The sequence below is a fragment of the Panthera pardus genome, unplaced genomic scaffold (assembly GCF_024362965.1).
Source record: "Panthera pardus isolate Hobbes unplaced genomic scaffold, ASM2436296v1 HiC_scaffold_13, whole genome shotgun sequence".
Classification (NCBI taxonomy): Eukaryota; Metazoa; Chordata; class Mammalia; order Carnivora; family Felidae; genus Panthera; species Panthera pardus.
In genome coordinates this window covers 110152410-110167143 of record NW_026526688.1, presented here as the reverse complement: position 1 = coordinate 110167143, position 14734 = coordinate 110152410, and the positions used below count along the sequence as shown (strand labels likewise).

The 14734-nt window shown below is 37.3% G+C and overlaps 1 protein-coding gene across 50 annotated transcripts in view; it reads left to right on the top strand.

Moving 5' to 3' along the window:
* Positions 1-14734, top strand: part of ANK2 (ankyrin 2) — a 669482-nt gene that overhangs the window by 411146 nt on the left and 243602 nt on the right. For 9 of the 50 annotated variants that reach the window (XM_053901316.1, XM_053901300.1, XM_053901315.1 and 6 more), the window contains exon 1: positions 14189-14565. The exons of 14 other annotated variants lie outside the window; for them this stretch is intronic. In XM_053901316.1, the coding sequence (XP_053757291.1) occupies positions 14431-14565 (135 nt within the window). In that variant the 5' untranslated portion in view covers positions 14189-14430. Of the gene's footprint in view, positions 1-14186; positions 14566-14734 lie in introns of those variants that run through there. 27 more of the 50 variants (XM_053901345.1, XM_053901341.1, XM_053901343.1 and 24 more) reach the window with 7 other exon arrangements.

The window sequence follows — 14734 nt, the reverse complement described above, 5'->3', positions numbered from 1 at the left end:
GTAGCTGCAAATAGCAAGATTTCATTCTTTTTGATTGCCGAGTAATACTCCATGGTGTGTGTGTGTGTGTGTGTGTGTGTGTGTGTGTGTGTGTGTGTGTATATATATATATATATATATATACACATACCACATCTTCTATATCTATTAACCCATTGATGGACATTTGGGCTCTTTCCATACTTTGGCTATTGTCGATAGTGTTGCTATAAACATTGGATGAGCATCCGACTCTTGATTTCAGCTCACATCATGATCCCAAGGTCATGGAATTGAGCCCTATATTAGACTCTGCACTGAGCATGGAGCCTGCTTGAGATTCTCTCTCTCTCCCTCTGCCCCTCTCCCCTGCTGGTGCTCTCTCTCTCTCAAATAAAAAATAAATAAATAAAATAAACATCAAATTACTATTTTTGTGTCCTAAACTCAAATTTGTCATAGGTTAGTGTTCTGAATCAAACCCAGAGGACAAGGTTATTTGGGTAAGTTGGAGATTGTATCAAGCATGAGCACATATTACAGAATGAAACATAACCAGAGCTTTTAACATTTTGTGATCAACTATTCTCAGTCACATATATTAACAAGGAAATTCAAGACATTACAAAAGAGGGGACAAAAATTTTTCTGAAATGTATTTTTTTAATTTAAAAAATTTTAAATGTATTTATTTATTTTGTGAGAGACTGAGACAGAGTGAATGGGGGAGGGGCAGAGAGAGAGGTAGAGAGAGAGAATCCCAAGCAGGCTCTGAGCTGTCAGCACAGAGCCTGATGCAGTGCTGGAACTCACAAACCGTGAGATCGTGACCTGAGCCGAAGTGAGAGTCAGACACTTAACCGACCGAGCCACCCAGGTGCCCCTGAAGAAATATTTTTCATCTTCTTTGGTACAAGTAATATTTAAATGTTAATTTCCTGTGTTTCCATCTTAAAGTCACACTAATGTTTAAAAACTATTAAAAACCCTTTTAATTGTTTTATAAACTATTAACTTTACTATTTTCAATACAAATTTTCTCACCTTTGTGGGACTTGAAACGTTCCTCTGGAGTACATGAAATCTACCACATCAAGCTGGCACGACCCTCTCAATACCCTATTTGCACTGTTTCTCTCTTAACCTTGATTCTTGTTCACACTCAGTACACATTATTGGCATGTTTAGCTGCCCTAAAGCAGGGCTAAACTCCGGAACTTTCCTTATTCTCTTCCTGCTTTGTTTTGATGAATGTCACTCAAGCTCCTGGGATGAGGTGCCTACAGGCCAGTGACTCAAGTATATAGGTTATCTAGATATAAGTTACATTGCTGAAATCTAGGTTCCATTTCTTCTAAGATGTATCAGTGCTCCATTGATTTATAAAACTTTTGAAGGACCCCTCCTCTGATATATATAGGTTTCTCCCATTTGAAAGCTGCTAAAAGGCATGCATGTCATTGTAATCCAAAAGGACTAAAACACAAGGAATTGAAGTGTGGTGCTCATTTAGACGTTAAAGGCTGGGTACGTGGTTGTGCCCACGTCAGGTTAGTTTCCAGACTCTCAAGCGGAGACAAACCTGCATGTAGAGCACGCCACCAAAGACACTTCGGTTACAACAAACAGTATATCGTAACTGACTTTAAAACCTTCTAACAGTCCTGCACACTAAAGCACAGTGGAGTTAAATGGGATCTCTGTGATTCCACATATCCTAAAGAAGCAGTTTTTCTCTGTGTGAAACCACATGCATTTTCATGGACGATTCAGGGATAAAAACACATCCGGGCAAGATACAAGAGTGGAATGTATAGACAAAAGCTTTAAGGGTTCAAAGGCTTTTTCTTTTTTTCCCTTCTCTTTCCTCTTTGAGCTCAAGTATCATTGAATGCCATGGAGTAAATAAGGTCAAGAATTTGACCTAACAGAGTAACAAAGTTGACTAGGAAAATGTCTCTACCATATAAAAGAAAAAATAGAATACTATCCTGAAATGTCAAAACTATCAGACCCTAAACTCTGATACAACTTGATTAGAGTTTTTTTTTCCTAATTAACTCATTTCAGAGTAGGTTCTTATTTGAGGACATCTATGGTTGGAATTCCGTTGTTCTTAAGGTATGATGTGTATGTATATGTGTACATATGCACGTGTATACAAATATATCTATGTTTCTCAAAGTTTTACTTTTATATGTGTTTTATCTCTCTCTGCTCTTTTTTCCTATGAGTTTTCAATAAATTGAAGTTACAGTGTTGTAGTTTTACTATAGTAGGTACTCAAATGTACTTCAGGGATTGATCATTTTAACAAGCTTTATCAAAGGGATGGATCCTTTTCATAAGCATGTGAAATTGAAAACAAATTTTGTAAGTTAAACAGTATTGAAATTTAAAGTATAGAATCATTCCACAGAGCAGCGTTGTACTTTGCAAGTATATCGTGAGGTACGGTAGTCATGTCTCAACCAGACTCGGCCCATGAGGGCTTTTGGGATCTGGCTTTAGAATAGATCTAGCTGCAGACACTGGGCCCAGCAGACTATGATCAAAGATGGGATCATGTGTCACTAAGATAAATAAAAATATTTCTGACATATCAAGGAACAAAGCAAACTGGATAGGGAGAGCCTCTTAAGAGTTGTAATGTGGTTTATATAACAAAAAGTTCTTTAATGATAAGAAATGCAAAGAAGCAGGACAGAAGGGTTAGAACTATCAAGTACTCAAACCATCTGTAATACCTGTATCTCTAACAATCAAAATAGTATCAACGAAGATGTCTAAGTCCTAGATGTTTTCAACAGGAATCTCTTAGAAGAGTGGGGGACAGGTGAAGTCAGTTTCACAGATCCAAAATTCAAATGGTTAATATGAAGTCTGTTTATCAAACTGCAGAGGAAGGTCTAAAATTTCCTGAAAGTTAATTTTTTTCACTGGACTACGGAAAGAACCCAAGGACATAAATATATAGCAAACTGGACAAGGAAGACTACTGAGGTACTATTGGCTACAGAGACAAAACATAGCACATAAAGAGCTTTAAATGCCATTTCTGCTCTGCTGAACAATGAGATCAAGGGTCTGCATGATACCTTTATAACATAGAAAGAGCCATCTTCCATTATGTTAGTGTGGGATATTAATAAACTGAACTGTATCAGGTTATAAAACAAAGAGAAAGTAATACCTTATCAGAGGTAATTTTTAACGTTTGATCCCCAAAGCAGCTAAAATTGAATGTTACCAAAATAGAAACAACATATTTCAGTAAAATTGACATTTTAAAATGTCAGTGGTTAATGGAAGCTACTTTCACTCTTATTGATGATTCTTTTTTGGAAGAATTTAGTATAAAATTAAGTTGTCGTGACATACTTCTTGATCAACCAAATATAACATGACCTATGTGTTTAGTAAATTTGACAAAATTTGGTTAGAATCTTGCCATAAAGTCTAATGAATTATCAAAATATGAAGTCAGAAATAAATGTTATTGCCTTAGGGATTTAGAAGATAGAAATCCTTACTTTGTTTATTTTTATTTTTTTTTAATGTTTTTACATTTATTTTTAGAGAGGGAGAGTAGGAGATGGGCAGAGAGAGAGGGAGAGAGAGAGAATCCCAAGCAGGCTCCACACTGTCAGTGCAGAGCCTGACATGGGGAGGGGCTTAAATTGATTTCCATGAACCATGAGATCATGACCTGAGCCAAAAATAAGAGTTAGATGCTTAACTGACTGAGATACCCAGGTACCCCTGGAAATTCTAATTGTAAACATTAGAATGTCATAAAAAAGAAGGCAAGACTTTAAATTTTTATGGTGCTCCTTTCTTCAAGATGTGCCTTTATTGCAGTTAACATACATCTAAATTACTGATATCTAACAGTGGAAAAATTGGGGAGTTGCACCTGCCCCCTTGAATTGGTTGTTTATCATGAACAAAAGTAGGAAACGCATGTCTTTTCTATGACTACTTGCTATAGGCTGATAACTGTAAGGTATTTTGCTATGAATTTGTTATATTACTGGTTGTTGTCTACAGAGGTTAGTGTTTGTGTTGAAAGCAAAACATGTTAGAAGGAAAGGTATATATGAATAAATAAAGAGAAACAGTGGAGAGAAGGAGAAAGAATTGAGTGTCATAGGTAAGAAGCAATGTCAGAGAAGGTCATGGCCAAAAAGAAGTGAGGTCTGTGCAGAGGATTAGTTGTGACCGTAAGGGCAGGGATCTATGGATAACCCATCATCCTCAATAAAAAAGAATGAGATAACACAGAGCAACTCTATGGGTGGAAAGAATGGAATGAATAGAGGTTTGCAGGGCATATAATACCTTAGAGGCCCACGATGGCCAAGCCATGGAGTAATCGGGGGGAGGGGGGGCGGTGTGTATGTGTGTGTGATAGACATTCATTGTAAGGGTAATCTATTTGTCCCTCTAGAGAACAACTGGAGTGTTTCTCTGGCATCAACAGTGATTACTCTGCATAGGCTTTAGGCATGGCTGGAATATCCAGTGTGATTAATAGTCTTATCCTTACTTAATAAACCATCTTCTGGTTTGTGGCCACTATTGCTCTTATAGCCATTTGCATAATTGTTCCTCTTTTCATTCCTGCTTATATTCAAATGATTACCAGTAGGTTCAGTGCCTCGACCACTTCATGACAAAATCAAACATCTGAAAAAATAATCTAACAAGAGCTGACAGAATGGTAATGCGAACAAACAAAGGACCATTTACTGGCAATTGAATAGATTGCTACAGATTGCCATTCCCAGAGATTTACTGAAGAATGTATGTGTACATCAGAAATACTGCCCATTTGCCTCTTTTTATTTAAATGACATGTTCCAGCCTGGCATAGAGTGCCAAATAAATATTTATGGGATAAATGAAATGAATGTTTATGAAAACCAATCGTATTTTAAATGTGTCAAGAAAGATTTTTTTTTATTGTTTATGTATTCAGTAATCAATTATGAGTGTCTGCTGCTCTATTAGAGACATTGTCAGAAGTCCTAGGAACAAACAGACAAATAAAATATAGTGTCTGTCCACCATGAGCTCATAGTCTAGTGAGGAAGACAAGCATGTAAAAAGATGAATACAGTGCAGGGTAGCTATCGCTGTGATGACTCTGTGTTCACAACAGGCCCTCAGTCTTCTGTTGGCCAGGCAGGGAGGGTTCCAAGAGAAGTATTGTAAATACAGTGGGAGGGAGGGAGGTGATACGCATGGAGGGTTCCTTGTTTATAAAGGTCCAAAAGAAATTACAAGAGAAAAGGCAAAGATAAGATAGGGGAGTGGGGCCACATCATTCAGGACTCTGTAGAGCACATTAAAGGTTTTGTCTTTTATCGTGGAAATTATAGGAAGTGCCCTGAACAGCTGTGAGCTTCAGAAAGCTCACTCCAGCTATTGTGTGGGAAATGGATTTGGAATAGAGCAAGGCCAGAAGCAGGAAAATATTCAGGGGAGAGTTATAGTAATTCAGTCAGGAAATGATGAATTCCTGACCTAAAATAGTGACTAAGAAATGGAAAAATGCAGACTCTTTAGACCTAAATGTATGGGAAAAGGAATGTCAAAAACATCAACATTTCTAGCCTGAGCAGCAGAGAGTATAGGGTGCTGGTCAGTTGAGCCAGAGGAGGCAGGGCCGGGAACAGGTTTGAGGAGAACACATACTTAGGGGAGAGATTCTTTATTGACCTAGGAAAGCCCTGAGAATATTTAAATACTAGCTCTAAAGAGCTAATAGAAAGGAAAAACATTTTTATTAGAAATATTTTTAATAAGTACTCTTTTTTTTTTTAAATTTTTTTTTTCAACATTTATTTATTTTTGGGACAGAGAGAGACAGAGCATGAATGGGGGAAGGGGCAGAGAGAGAGGGAGACACAGAATCGGAAACAGGCTCCAGGCTCTGAGCCATCAGCCCAGAGCCTGACGCGGGGCTCGAACTCACGGACCGCGAGATCGTGACCTGGCTGAAGTCGGACGCTTAACTGACTGCGCCACCCAGGCGCCCCAATAAGTACTCTTAAAGCAAAAACTCTTCTTAGGTTTGAGAGACAGATCTGCATTTTCTTATATTTACAATCTTTCCTTCCTTCCTTCCTTCCCCCCCTCCCTTCTTCCCTCTTTTATTTCCTTCTTATTGTCCTGAAGAGTAGGTAAATTATATGCTGACCTCATAGGATGATTTATAAACTTATGTCTCTAAAGATTTAACACATACAAATATTAGCGGAAGAGTCTATTTGCTGTAGCTCATTATTATACAGATTGGAATGCTAAAGTTCAGATTGGTGACTGGCAGTGCTCTGCCCAGTGTTTGTTCCTTAACAACATATGGCCAACAACATTGTAGCTCAGAGAACATAAGACCACAATGGCACAGTTTTAGGAGAATTGAATTAATGATATTGATTTTATAATATTTTTATTTTTAGTTTTCCCAGGGTTTTGATTGCCTATAAAATTATTCTCTCTTCCAAAAAAAAAAGTAGGATATAATTTAAAACTTTACCCCAAAATTTCCCATTATCCAGGGGAACAAATGATATATAATCAAGATATTTATTCTAGTATGAATAGTAGGTAAAGGATTATAAACTATTATTTATACTTTAAGGTACATGGAATAAGTTTGCTCAAGAGAGATCTTCAAATAGAACCCAAATTAAATATCAGTTGGACAATGAAATTCAGATTCTTTTTGGTGCTCTAAGTTTTCTCAGCCTTTGAAATAAATTGAATTTAGTCAATCATTCTGTAATTGTTAATTTAATTCTTGATTAAATGCATACTCAACATGTAATTTAAAAAAATTAATAATAATGCATTTTATAATCACTGAAACTTCTTGACTTAGTATTTTAATGTATAGTATAAGGAAATCAGTTACCATCCTCATAACAAGTCAGGTTTAATTGGTAATTTTGATAAATACTTAAATCTGCTCCAGTTTGAACTAATATTAAAAATTTAGTTTGAACTTGAGTTTGTTCTTAATTGATCAGTTCCTGGCTGTAGGCTGGCAGTGTATTTTAAATGTCTATGTCTCCTGTCTAATTTCAAAGAGTGTATGTGCATGTGTGTGTGTGTGTGTGTGTGTGTGTGTGTGTGTTTGCGTGTGCATGTGCATTTATTTTGTTGGGAAATTACTATTTTAAAATACTTTGAGAGAAATAGATTAAAACATTTGAGTGTATGATTACATTGAACTGGGCTCTGCTTTAAATTGAAGAGACTTTTTCAGTAATGGCAAATGTATCAAAACATTTAAGCCTTCATATTGCATGTCATAACCCAAAAAGTTTCTGAAAAGTTGCTATTTCTCTAGAACCTTTAGGGTTCTCTAACTGAGAATATGTGTATGTAAAATAATGCCTGTGAACCATCAAAGGAAAACTGTCCATATAGTAAGTGAAATGAGACTTGAGAAATATGGAAAGGATAAATGAACTTTTATTTGCTAATCTCAGCCATGGAAAATTTATTTGAGCTTAGTGGTGGGGTTTCTTATATACTTAACAATAGTAAGACATTATTTGGAGAGGTTGATTATAAATTCTTGTTAGGATAGCACTCCCGTTTATCTTGTTCTAATTAATGATCAAGCATGGTGTCTAACTACCATGGCATGTGAGAGACCATTTTCATAGATAGGTCTAGACAACTGTGGCATGCATCATATAGAGCATAACCGGTCAGCTTGTGAAGAGTTACATCCTCTAAGAACATTGTTCCTCTAGGCACTAGACTTTACCCCATTCAGTGATCAACACTTGTGCTGTGCACCATTCATTCATCTTAAAATCCCCTTAACAGAGTCCTTTTCAGATTACCTCTATCCGCTGTCTCCCTAGTTTACAGATGGAAACTTACAAGAAATGTTAATAAACTAAAATACTGACTTAGGTTTCAGAAAGTAACTATTAAAGCCTGATTGCAATGGAGCCCCCTTCCTGCTTTTTTATTTTCATCCTTGCCTCTTTCTACAAATAAAGCCTTGGGAGAGCCCCTGCGTTAGTGGTTATCCATTTTCTGAGTATTATGTGAATATGTATTTTTCTTCAGAAAAAGTAGGAGTGCACAATGGCTAAATTGTTTTATGTTGTGTTTCAAAATGCTGTCCAGTATGACAGCACATCACGAACTAGTCACGTGGCCCTTTAGGCTTGCTTTGGACACCCTACACTTCTTGGCTCATAGTGTCTTTAATGTCAGTTACCGACACTTATTGAGTGCCCACTTTGTGCCGGGCATTGTGTGGAGTAGCCTTTAGAAAACTTCTCAAGTTGTTAGCACTGTTTACTAAAGAATGTCCTCCTTTATGTACTAAGAGTCAAGAGGCAGCAGTTTGGAATGAAAATAATAGCTGGGAGGAATGTAAAATGAAATTGGTTAATTGATGTTTGTGGGCACATAAATAGCTTGGCAATATTCACTTTGATTAATTTGTGGACAGCATAAACAGTAAAACTCATTTATCCTGACCTCAATTAGAAAAGTTATGCCACATGTTAATATGGAGAATCTGTGTAGATCTATAAATTATGCAACAGTTTTCCTGATTGATCAATTATATAACAGATCCAACTGGTAAAAATAGTTACATGTTTAACTTTTAGCTAAAGAAATTATATTGAATGCACCCAAACAGAGGAGAAAATAACGTGCTGTCTCCTGTGTTGCACGGAATGTTCTAGTTTTATTTCCACAGGTCAGTGATTCCCAAAGTTAGGGGAATTTGTCCCTGGTTTCACGTGATTGGACATGGAGAATTCTGCACACAATAGGAGTAATGAAATATTAGTTTAATCAGATAAATACATTTGACCAAAACAATCAGTTTTGAATTACAGCCAGCATGGTTTAAAAAAGGTAAAAGCTGTTGGTGGGGAGAACAGGGGGAGGTGGATTGTAATCTGAACAGTTTTCTAAATTCAGGATAACTCTTACATACTAATGATCTGCAAAATGCAATCAAAGTGGTAACTACCATGTTAGGACTTTTATGTTGCAATGATAGTTTAGATTAAGAGACTGCACTTTGCTTTTTTCATTTCTGTGATACATATCCTTGCATAACCCTTACCACTTGGAAGAGAGAAAAAATTAAATAATTCTGAGTGAAACATTCTTTCAGATCTGCTACTTCCAAGACTCCTGGCAAGATACATTTTTCAGTATTTTTAATATTGATAGCACTTGCCCTTTAAGAACAAATTAATTGACATATATGAGGGAGAATAAAATCCTTTCTATTTTATGCAGCTGATTTGCAAAAACATTGTGCTACAAAATCCTATAAAGCTGTCCTACAACATCAGTTTTCCAGACCGAGACCATTTCCAGGTGAAAGCTGTTTTACTCTTGTGAGATGTAGAAAACCGGCAGGGTGAGGTGTCCAAAATGTTTCCCGTTTTTCATTGGAGCTAATTTTCAGGAAAGGTGGAGCAAGAGCAAAAGGGTCTGCACCTTGCAAAAGAGCTCCTAGATACCAGCAGTTTGTCGTGTTTCACACAATGGTCCTTTCAGCTTCCCTTGTGAGTGTCCCACGGAAATGCCACTGAATGCAGATAGCTCGTAGAACCAGGGACCTGTGATGCAAGATATTGAGTTGTTCTTATCTTTCTCTCTCATGCCAACTAACTAAAGAGATGGGCAGCGTCAACTCCCCTCTTGTTAGATGTATTTTCAAATGTAAACAAGTAAGGTTGCATGGAGCTGAAGAACTCCAGAGCTGGAAGGGATGTAGTCTGACCTCCTCATTTTAAAAAAGAAAACTAAAGCTCAGATTTGATAAAGGTTACACAACTCCATGCAGGGAAATTAGTGATCGACCCAAAATCTGGGATCAGTTTTTCCTAGCTAAGAGGTCTTTTCATTCCTCTGCAGGAGCTGTGATCTAACTCTTTAGGTTAAATTAGAGAACGGATAAAGTTATTTCTTCTCCAAGGTGTTAGTTTTCTGATGATTCTGTAATCGCTGCTTCATATTTAGAAGGTGAACTTTATAAAACTGCAATGGATGGTTTTCTGCTTTGCTGTCATAGGGACTTTAACAGCTACTTTCAGAAGATTGCAGTTGAGAAGCTGGCTTTTGTTCTCGGTCCTTAATCGCTTTTCTCCTGATGGATTTGAAACAGCAATACAGATGAAATAATAACAGTAAAAGTCCCTGGAAATTTAAGAAGGATATTGAAAGTATGTCACGTCATGGGGGCTTTGAATTTCACTTTCTAAATCATGTACCAAATGCAAGTATCCTGCTCTAAGTGTGGCCAAACATGCAAATATTTGCTTTCTGAGTAATTTGCCCTAATGACTTTGAAGCATTTTTGAGAAACAGTGGTGATATTGTTCTGCCCTGGCAGAAAGCATATCCCTTGTCAGATGTCCACAGAGATCCCAACAGTCTACGGGTACATTAGTAAGGCATGGGTAGTACACAGTATTTGCTAACTTTGCCTTCTGATTGGCAAAATGTTAGGTATATGGGTTGTCACCTCATCAAGGTTTTGTGACAAGTCTGCCCAGCAGCCAATCTTAGTTTGCCACTAGGAAATGGAACTAGCAGTGTTTTAACTTCTAAATGCTCTCTTCTGCAAACTCCTCTCACCCTTGTTTTTGATTATGTGGAAAACACCATGGGCAAAGTCTGGGGTAATCACGAGTAGTATGAAGTTGTTCATTTGAAAGTTCTATTTTTCACACTTCGATAGCTTCCAGATTGATAATTTAAATCTGTTTGGCCAGGGGCGTCTGGGTGGCCGTCAGTTAAGCACCGACTTCGGCTCAGGTCATGATCTCGCGGCTCATGGGTTCCGGCTCAGCGTTGGGCTCTGTGCTGGTAGCTCAGACCCTGGAGCCTGCTTTGCATTCTGTGTCTCCCTCTCTCTGTGCCCATCCCCTGCTAGTGCTCTGATTCCCGCTCCCCCCCCAAAAAAAAACATTAAGTAATTTTTAAGAAAAAATAATGAAGTCTGTTTGGCCAGAAAATGGAAAATTTTAGCAATCACAGGAGCACCAGCAGTTTATATTTGCCTTTCCTTTTCCCATACTTGTTTAGGCACTAAACTTTAGTAGTGGGACTTTGTTGCCACCTTGGATCCCTAATGTTAAGGAGGGTAGGTGTTATTCTATTCAGCAAGCAGAACATTTTTCTATTGGGGAAAGGATGGGAAGATTTCCCTGAGATGAAGGAAAGAGAGAAGGGTAGAAAACTAATTGGTAGATGTTTAGAAAAATTATTTTGTAAGAGTTGTTAACATGTTTCTTTTCTGGTTTATGTTCTTAGTATACTTTACAACATTTTTTTCTTTTGAAACAAAACACTACAAATTATTTTCTAGGAAAATTTACCCTAAACAGTGTTAATATTTTTTAAAGGCTAATCAGAGTGTTTATTGTAAATGTGGAAATGAAATCAAATATTTGTCACACTTAAAATGTTTAAAATTATTAAATCTGTTACCATTAAAGTGTAAAAAGAAGGTTAGCACAGTGCAGTTAAATATTGAAAAAATCAATTGCCCTCCTATCGGTGGCTGCCTTTTATTCATTTACTTAACAAGCATTTAATACTGCCGTGTGCATTTTACATCTGTGAGGTCAAGGAGAGAGACAAGGCATATTCTGTAAAAAAAAAGCAAATAGCTGATAGTAGTCCCAACTTCATTAAAAAAGATAGAACAAATTAAGGGACTAATATAAGTGTAATTAAGACTTGTAGGAAAAAGTGATTTTAAGATGTGCTTTGAAAGAGACGATGAACAGACTGGTGGAGAAAGGGGGATGTATGCTTGGCTGAGGCAGAAGCCACTTGAGGGCATAGTGGTAGAATGGGTAATGTATTAACAAGACGGAAAGATTCCAGGAAATGATTCATGCTGTTAAAGCACTACAAAATTATTTATCAAGCACCTAGGGACATGTTTCCCTAAGCTGGAGTGGTTAAATATTCCTCTCACATGTGTAAGTACAGGGATTCAGATCTAAGCTCTAGAATGAAGGGATGAGGCTAGAGAGAATTTTTAGGATTTGCCTCCAGGTTTTAAGTTGCATGATCTCTATTAAAAGACTGTTGAATATTAAATTTTTAGGTTTTAAAAACACTCGACTAACTGATTCTGAAAGAGAGAAAAAAAAAACTGTACCTCTTTTAACAGCTAGCGAAATCTTGGTTCATAATCTGAATAAGATCGTTCATGTATATTCAAGAAGAAGTGCCTGTTTTAAGACTTTGTAAGGCCCTGTAAGGCTCTCAGCACCTTAGAGAAGATAGGAAATTTTAAAACCCATCCTTTTAGGAGAGTTGCTAAACACATGATTAAACATCATTTCTTATTTAATTTCTACAGTACACTGTTCAAGTATGTGTGGCATTTAATGAGGAATTACTGTATTGTGATAAATCATTAGTTTATATAAAAATAACATGAGCAACACAAAAGGTTTTGCCTGGTACATCTCAGCTACCAGTCTGATCTTGTTACTGATACTGAAGCTTCATCTTTATGAATACTTTCACCTACACCTGTCGCACCCCCCCCCCTTTTCTTAAGTTGTTATCTAAATTCTAGTTAGTTAACATAAAGCATAATGTTAGTTTCAGGTGTACAATATACTGATTCAACACTTCCATACATCATTTGGTGCTGATCACAGCAAGTGCACTCCTTGAACCCCATTAAACCTTTATCATTTAAAATGTTTGGGTTATGCTTGTCTTTAACGTGAATGGAGAAAATATGCCCCCTCCATTTTTATCATAATATTATTGGTTCAGTCAATATTTTTTAAAAAAACTTTTAAAATATGCTATCATCTGTAGCTGAAAGATAAAAATAATTTCACTGAATACTGTTAGTGCCTCTCAGAAATTGGAATGTAAGGGTAGGATCCTTATAATAAATAGTATACACTAGGTTCTTAAGCTCTGGTATAAAGAGCTATTCAAAGAGGATTGGTAAAACAAACAAACCAGCATGGGGCTGTAAGAATCAACAATCCAAAAATACCATTCTTGGATTTGAGTTTGTTAGGGCTTTGGACAGCAATATAGAGTGATAGACTATTTGAGGAATGCTGTTTTTAATTTAAATAAATAATAATAGTGACGGGCATTTTTAGTTTTTAGAAAATGGCAAATCAGAAAGGTGAATTTTATCCTATTGAATGAAATGTGGTTGATGTCTAAATATCTTCCACATCCTGTGTTACCCAAATGATTGCTTTCAATTCAGTAGATTTCTTTAACATTATTTAATACATAATGTGGATAGGTGATAACAAACATCTAAATCTTTATCCTGCCATTGAGTAGTTTAAAACCTGTTTAGAAGATATGAGAAAAGAAAGCAAATAACAAGGATAGGACTAATAGTAAAGCAATGACATATATAAAGTTTTAGAGAAAACCCTAATGGGGGGTAAGGGGAGGAATAAAGTTTCATCAATAATAGTCAATAACAAAGTCTTGATGTATGTCACAATTGGCGTCATAAATCTACTGTGCTCTCATCTCCGTGGGAAACAATTTCTTTCAAAGATCTGTAATGTGGTTTCAAAGATAGTATGTATGTTTTTAAAAGCCATTCTCAATTATTCTTTTATAAAGCTGGAGGAAACATTTTCAGAATATTAAAAATTAAACTTGTACATAAAGCAAAATGTTTGCTCTACTGTAGCACAATCATGAATAACAGAAAACTGTAGATACTTTGTAAAATTCAAAACATCCAGACCAAGGTAAAATGACCCATTTTGATTGCTGTGTTTCTGATGAATTTTAAATGCTGCAAGGACAACCAGTTATTTTCTGTAAAAGATCATGAGAAAGACGATGTATGTTAGCTGAGTGCTCGCCTCTTGGTTTAAACAATTACAAAAATAATTTCTATCTATTATGTGGGTGAAGCGGACTCATTAGCAGATTGGTGTTCTGTGTAAGTAGAAAGACAGAGGGGGAAAATCAAAGGATTCAGAGGCATTCACTGAGTAATGCAAAAATTCTCATATGTAGAGACATTTTACACAGCAGGAACTTAAGTCCATGTGTAGAGCAGGCTGCTCACATGGTGAAAAACAAAACAACACCGCCCCCTCCCCTGCTCTCTCTTGGCCTCACCCCCCTCACTCCATTGACATGCATAGCTGGCCTGGTAGGTGTAAAAATAGACTGGCAGAGCCTGAATTGGAAATGGTCACCGAATGCAGCCTGCAGTTGCTGGGGTTTTGAGTTCTCTCTCACACCAGCAAGCCAGCCAGCAGATGGGGAGAACTGGTGAGGGGCGTTTAGGGGACTTGAGCGGAGGAGCCAAAGATCGTCTGGATGAATTGTCCGCTTTAGTGTCCCCCAGGGAGCCCTGGACAGAGCACAGAGGGCAAGCACGGGCCCAGGGACGGCAGGAACTGTAGGAGTGAGATGGGTAATGCAGCTCTCTGCCCGTCTTGTCATGCGGATAAGAGCGTAAGAGTACACGGACACATGCAGGAGTTGGACAGAACCCCAGACTACTATGGCTGTAACAGCGAGGACACCCAAGAACTTGGGGTGTGGGTAAGTTCTAAGCCACAAACGAGAAGGAGGGGAGGGTGGTGCCATAAGAATCAACAGTGGACCTCATTGGCCAACCTCTAAGCTTCCTAGAAGGAAGTAGACAGAATAAACCCAATGTGACCAAACTACCCAACTGCCTCTGGTTCAGCGGCACGCTGTTGTTTCCTCT